General features: G+C 32.7%; 1 protein-coding gene across 1 annotated transcript in view; it reads right to left on the reverse strand.

Moving 5' to 3' along the window:
- The window catches only part of LOC106474968 (caskin-2-like), a gene marked incomplete at its 5' end in the record, with an annotated part of 26,433 nt that overhangs the window by 4,965 nt on the left and 13,786 nt on the right, over positions 1-7,682 (reverse strand). The window contains 4 exons of the mRNA XM_013935667.1: positions 389-538; positions 924-1,062; positions 2,013-2,114; positions 4,460-4,570. Of these exons, the coding sequence (XP_013791121.1) occupies positions 389-538; positions 924-1,062; positions 2,013-2,114; positions 4,460-4,570 (502 nt within the window). The remainder of the gene's footprint in view (positions 1-388; positions 539-923; positions 1,063-2,012; positions 2,115-4,459; positions 4,571-7,682) is intronic.

The following is a 7,682-nucleotide window of genomic DNA, read 5'->3' on the forward strand; positions in this document are numbered from 1 at the left end:
TAACCATGGCATCATTGAATGGTCAAGAATAGTTTAACCATGGCATCATTGAATGGTCAAGAATAGTTTAACCATGGCATCATTGAATGGTCAAGAATAGTTTAACCATGGCGTCATTGAATGGTCAGGAATAGTTTAACAATAGCATCCTTGCACTGTTGAATGGCCAGGAATAGTTTAACAATAGCATCATTGCACTGTTGTATGGTCAGGAATTTATCAAGAATCAAAGATATAGGTGCTAAATATAACTGTCCATTGCCCATAGTGCCAGGACTTGCATCTGTGGCAGAACACTACTCTTTTAGTATACATACATTTTGTTTTTAAATAAAGCATGATTAGCTCTCCATTGAATGTGGTAAAATGTTGGTATTTTGAAACTTACCTAAAGACGTGGGGCGAGGTAAAGTTGCAATACCTCCACTTCCAACATCCATACTGTGGAGCTGAATACCTCTTCTATAACTAGGACAATAAGTTCCACTTTTGATATCCTTAACTCTCTTGATAGCCAACATTATCTTCTTCTGATGACCTAAACACCCACAGAAGGTTGTTTTATGGAAACAACAGAAATGTTGAACCAGAAACAGAAAAAAAAAATATTAGATAATGGAGTAGGATATACTAATACTTTATGACAAATATATTGTAGTGTCTCAGGGATTCTTAAAACATGCTAGAAGTAGTAACAAAGGCAGTAAAAATAATTATCTTCAGAAAATAACTTCACTCTTAACAATAAGCTGAAAGTCCTGTCAGTGCTGGATTTTAGCCTCTTACAAAAATAATTAATATACCCATTCTTTAAATGGCAAAAAAAATAAAACAAATTGCATTATTATTAAATATGGCAAAAAAGAGTAATAGTACCTAAACAGTTAATCCTGTAATTAGCAGTTTTTTAAAATAGAACCTACCAAGTTTTTGGATACCGATTTCTTCCAAGTCTTCCCATGTCAGTTCTGTAACACGGTCAACAGTGTCATAACCTTCATGACACAGTGTTTTGTAATATTCTTCAAGTCTCAGTAATTGAAGCCATTCCAGTAAAGTGTTCTGGTAAGAGTATAACAAAATTAAAGTGTTTTTATAAATACTTTTAAGTACAGTAGCAGAAAATATCTCGTGAAAGTTTTAATGAATGTGCCGTAACGAGTTGTCTATCTTCAATATATCTGTATAAAACAAGATAAACGCTAAACCTTAAGTATGAACTGTTCTATGTATAATTATATGTATTTTAAGATTAGATTAACACATTTGTTCTCATGAAGAATGTTTAAGTATAAAGTGGAGTTATAAAAGTATATAAAATGTTGACAAATAAAGATGAATATTTATCCATTACTACTAGTATTATCTTCACAAATTTGCTTATTTTTGTCTGTTTGATTTTGGAAGATTTCAATTTTTTATATGCATGATTATTCTAATTTATTTCGGACATTCCATTAGACAGTTACAGGAGGAAAAAAAAATGACCTTTCCTGTAAAAAATGTTTACACACTAATATTAAAACAAAACCAGAATACTCTTCCAGAAATGGGCTGATAGAACCAAAATTCAAATGAAGCTAGTCCTAATCTATTGTATAAAATTCAAAAGAAGCTAGCCCTAATCTATAGTATAAATTCAAATGAAGCTAGCCCTAATCTATAGTATAAATTCAAATGAAGCTAGCCCTAATCTATAGTAAAATTCAAATGAAGCTAGCCCTAATCTATAGTATAAAATTCAAATGATTCGTATTTGTAAAAATACATTAACTGTTATTTTCTGTTACACAAATATGTTAGCTGTCCATGATCTGCTAAAAAATGTAGCAGTTTCGAGTTTTCATGTTCTTAATATGTTGTACTAATATTAAAAATTGTTACAGGAACAAATAATTCTTATTAAACTAAACATGAAACAAAACCTTAAGAGCTTGACAAAAATACTAATATTGTGCATTCTTATTACAAAACAACAACAAAAAAACTATACATTATGCTATAATGCTTACAGGTTTGAATTCTGGTATGCCATCTGTTATATTTAATCTGTCGATCTCAGCCTTAAGTCTACGACGGTGAGTAGGTTTTTTGATGCCAATAGCTGTTAAGTCCTAGAGGAGAAAACTGATAAATAAAGAAGCTTTCAAAGCAAACCATTTAAAGCTTATCGTGATATTATTTGGACTTTAGTATAAAATAAGGAAATTACTATTTTTTAAAAAACAAGATCAATAAGAAAAAGGAGAAAATTTTAGACATAACACGTAATAAAAAATATATAAAAATTAAGTATGACATAGGGATGGCTATGCCAAAAATACAGAATCAAGGTAGGGATGAATACACAAAACAATACAAAAAAATCCCGACATAAGTAGCCAAATATTTCCAAGAATAACTTTTATCTGCAGCTAAATGTTGAATTCCTGTCAGTTGCATGAATTCCAGTTTGAATAAAAACATTTAAACTGAATAGTGCTATACAATCTTATAGTGGCTACAAACCATAAGCTTGTAAGATTGACTTACTTACTGGCTACTTATATAGGGACTTTTGTATATTCTGGCACTGCCATCCCTACATCATACTTAATTTTTACAAATATTTTTATTACTTGTTTTCCTTCTTTTTTATAATTCAATGGTAACAATTTGTGCTTCCATCTAGCGACTAGAAATGAAACTTATTTATGAAACACTGAAATAATAATAATATATTCTTAACTGGACTCACTGCTAAGTAGTAGCTTTCCTTTTTATTATTTCCCCACAAATTATGTGTGGTTGAAGAACATAATAATATTACTGTCATACAAGTTGTGAAACACTCAAATAAGGCTATTACTCAACTTTAGCAGTTATTTGTAAGCAACATGGATAGAGTATTAATTGAATGCAGCGGCCATTCTTTTCTCAGTCCATCCCTATAAACCAAGCACTACTGATACCCTGGTCCCAAATATTCTTAAAATGCTTTTCTGTAGTACTAAAGCCATTGCGGAAACTTCACACGTTTTTTCGGTTAGGGTGGGAGAAGAAAGATGAACACTTTGGTTCTTTAGCTAGTTCCAGTTTTCCATTTTAGAAACACTTTTCAATGATGCTAGGAGTCTCACAAGCTGTGAAACACTCGATAATGTCAATTAGGTGCTCAAATAAGGTTATAACTCAATTTTAACAGTTATTTGTAAGCATCATAGAGTAATATTGAATGTGGCAGCCATTTTTTTTTCTTGGCTCATCCCTTATACATACTAAGCACACTTCCGTGCTTAGCGATAATTTACCATAAACTTTTAACTGTCACAGAGTGAAAATAAAAATTACATCTGTACTTGCAAATTGAAGTGTGGGTCCCATTTACTGCAGAAAACATTTTGATAGAAGGTTACGTCATTTGGTAAACTTCAAAATTTATCAATGTTATCATTACAACTGTAAATAACGTTTGTTGTATTTTCACAATCCAACCTACGTTAGTTTGAAAAATAATGAAAGCTATTGTATGCGCTAATAATATTCAACAACAACTTAAAATTATGTTAATAAGTTGTTTCAAGAAGTCGAGATAAGTAGCAGTATTGGATACATCACAAGTACAACTATCCGAGAAAAGCCACAAAATGTTCCAAATGGTGCCTTTCCACCACATGTGGAGTCTCTTGTTCTAATAATAAAGTGTGTGATAGACACTTGGTTAAACAATAAAGTGTGTAGTAGACACTTGGTTAAACAATAATGTGTGTGGTAGCAACTTGGTTAAACGTTTAACCAAGTGTCTACCACACACGTTATTACACACGTTATTGTTTAACCAAGTGTCTACCACACACGTTATTGTTTAACCAAGTGTCTACCACACACTTTATTGTTTAACCAAGTGTCTACCACACACGTTATTGTTTAACCAAGTGTCTACCACACACTTATTGTTTAACCAAGTGTCTACCACACACGTTATTGGAAGACACTTGGTTGCTGTTTAATGGACTTTCATTAGTCCACGACTCTAGTAAGTTATGGATGTACTGTTGTTATGTTTATCAAGTAAAAGGGAACTGGTGATAGTGTGTGAAGCAAACATTGGTCTTTGTAAGTAAACTTGTATTCCTTTCTTTAATATTTGTAAACATTAAAAACTATGTTATGTTAAAATATTTAATATTAGTTTACATATTATATCCTATGGTTGAGATATTACCGAATTATGGCCAAAACATCACCGAGTGTACATCGCAGCTAATTGAATATACTGGTCGAAGTAAGAGTATGAGTTTATAAGTTTGTAACGATATAAGAATAGATAGATCCGTCACTTGGATACTGAACAGAGTTAAATTCGTTTCTTTCTCTTGCTTTCACCAGAAGTGAATGATGGTTATTTATATTGTAGAATTACAAACGTTTCTATCTTGTATACAGAAAATAAAACTGAAGGGTAGGCTTCACTGATTACCTCTGGAGTCATGCGGGACACGGTTGTCATGTCGTAACCAGCCTGAGTAAACAACTGAATGTAGTCTTCGAAGTATAGACTGGTGAGCCAGGCTTGTAGAATCTCGATGTCCTGACGAGAAAGAAAACAAAAAAAAGGCTTACTGTTTTTATATATGTTCGTTTGTTGTTTTGTTTTCACATAAAGAAAAAAAGTCATTTTCAATAATCAAACGTTGGGAAATGACGAGAAAGAAAACAAAAAAAAAGTCTTACTGTTTTTATATATGTTCGTTTGTTGTTTTGTTTTCACATAAAGGAAAAGAAAAAGTCATTTTCAATAATCAAACGTTGGTAATTTAAAGTACAGCCGATAGGATTTTGTTCTAAAAACTAATGACCACAACAAATCTGTCCTCAAAAGCGCACACGCTGCACTAATGATAACCTATAACATTACGAGAAGTCTACTAGTACCAAATGTCAACATGAACTAAAAAAACAGCTGACGATTATTGATTTCATTCTGTCTGCTAGATTTGGAGCCATAAACGTGTTTCTCGGTTTACAACGCTTGAAATAAACACACGTCAGAAGTCCAAAAACCAATCACACATTTTATTACAATATGCTAACAGCACAGAAATCACGCGGTACATCCACACGAGATACCACAGAAAAAAATTTTCTAGTTAATAAAAGACAATTAATATAACCTTTCTGAATATGCAGGGCTTACCATGGGATACATGAGAAACAACATTTAGTAAAACTATGAAATACAGTCCCCAACAATAGCAAGAAACAAAACAATACTTTTCTTAGAAACACCGTATCAAACAGCTGGTTTCGATCTTACCGACTGGCTGTTCTTAAAGAAGCCAAAATCTTTTTATTACGTGTTTATATAGAACCTCTGGCAAAAAAAAACTTTATATAAAACCGGTACCAGATTCTGATTACACATCACACAAGGGATTAACCTCATCTAATTTCCCACTTTCATACATTTGTATAAACTACGACAATCACCTCTCTGTGCCTAGAGCACGATGCGGTTCTTTTTCCTGGAGCAGCTTTACCAGGACATTGACTTTTAACGTTTGGCTATCGATGCGACAATTGTTTGCAGAAAATCAATAAACCTTTAGCACGCCAGGAATAAGAGAAGACTTTTAATTTGAACAAACATTCTGTAGTGTAAATATTTAAAGTCGCGCACGTGCAAGACACCAAACCTGGCGGGGTTTAAAAAAACAACAATAAATACCATTATGTCCAAAGAGTGTAATTTACACGCCGTACTAAGATATGCTAATAAGAGGGAGATAATCAAGTTTGTTTTGGGTTTACGGCATCTTTTGAAGGACGCCGTTTCACTTCAAGCAGCCACAATAGAAAACAAGTAATCGCGAAATAACGTTAAAATGCTTTTAAGAAGGTTACTAATTCCTACGTACGAGTTTAATTCATTAAACCTATTCAAGGGCTTCAGTAAACGGGCTGACCTTGTAATATTCTTCCTATTCTCGTGTTTCTGCTTCACCGATCACTACTTTGTGGCAAGTCCGCAACGAATCATGTACGAACGTAACTTATCCAGAAACAAATACACGCTACGTCTGTTGTCAACGGTTTCGTTTTGTATGATACTATGTTAATTGTAATGTAACATTCCAACTTTATTTTACGCGTTGTACCGCCGTAAATTTCATTAACGTCCAAACTAACTCGCACATCATTGTAAAAAGTAACCAATAGGTAGCGCTCGAATCGTAGCAGAACGCCGTTTCGGTACTTTTTTTTTTTTTTTTTGACAATAAGAATTGTTTTACAGAAACTATGTTCGAAATTGACCACAAGCATATATCAAAGAATATTATCGTCGCCTCATTCTGGGATGTTGTGCCAACAAGCTCGCGCTGCCCGAGTATAAAACATTTAGTGTTTTTGTCGATTTATAAAACGTTTTCTATAGATGCAGTACAATTTGCCTTTTTCTTTATACTCTATAAACACCGGATGTGAAAGGAGCAAATAAATAAACGATAATTTATTTTAAATGAACCAATAAAAACCGGACGTGAAAGCAAGAGGGAAATTTGTAATTTATAGATTTCTATTTTATTTTCGCTCTATTACACCCGAAGTACATTGTAATATTATTATTTACAACCTTGCAGTACACACCTACTGCACGGTATAATCAGCGGACTGGTTTTACTGTAGTAACAATGTATAAAATATTGAAAAACATTTTCCGAACAGAAACCATAGTTTTCTACTGTCACTAGTTCTGAAACTTTTTTGTTTTTAATTGGGTTTCTATTTTGTTAATTTATTGTTTTAGCCATTTTATTTTGTATTAAGTAAAATAACAATAACAACAACTAACACTGGTAGAAGTACGTTATATTTAGAGGGGAGGGGATTCCAGCACTGGCTACAAACGTACATATAATGAAACCTTCCTAAAGATATGTTCGTTTGTTTTAGAGCAAAGACATAGGCCACCTGGTGTGTCCCCCGCGGGGAATCGAACCCCGGATTTGAGCATTTAAACTTCATACGCTTACCACTGTCCCACTATTGGACCTTCTCTAAAGAGAAAAATTTTGTGAATAACTCGATTAAACAGCTAACAAAGAAACAAAATACCTTTAAACTGAACACAGTAAAAATAATAATTTCCCTCGAATACTGTTTTATTGTTGTAAATTTTACAACCATATTTGTTATAATGAGCCTGTTTTATTGTTGTAAATTTTACAACCACGTTTGTTATAACGAGCCTGTTTTATTGTTGTAAATTTAACAACCACGTTTGTTATAGTGAGCCTGTTTTGTTGTTGTAACTTTTACAACCACGTTTGTTATAACGAGCCTGTTTTATTGTTGTAAATTTTACAACCATATTTGTTATAGTGAGCTTGTTTTATTGTTGTAAATTTTACAACCACGTGTTATAACGAGCCTGTTTTGTTGTTGTAACTTTTACAACCACGTTTGTTATAACGAGCCTGTTTTATTGTTGTAAATTTTACAGTCACGTTTGTTATAACGAGCCTGTTTTGTTGTTGTAACTTTTACAACCACGTTTGTTATAGCGAGCTTGTTTTGTTGTTGTAACTTTTACAACAGTGTTTGTTATAGGGAGCCTGTTTTATTGTTGTAAATTTTACAAGTGTTTGTTATAGCGAGCCTGTTTTATTGTTGTAAATTTTACAACCACGTTTGTTATAGTG

The sequence above is a fragment of the Limulus polyphemus genome, unplaced genomic scaffold, assembly GCF_000517525.1.
Source record: "Limulus polyphemus unplaced genomic scaffold, Limulus_polyphemus-2.1.2 Scaffold7920, whole genome shotgun sequence".
Classification (NCBI taxonomy): Eukaryota; Metazoa; Arthropoda; class Merostomata; order Xiphosura; family Limulidae; genus Limulus; species Limulus polyphemus.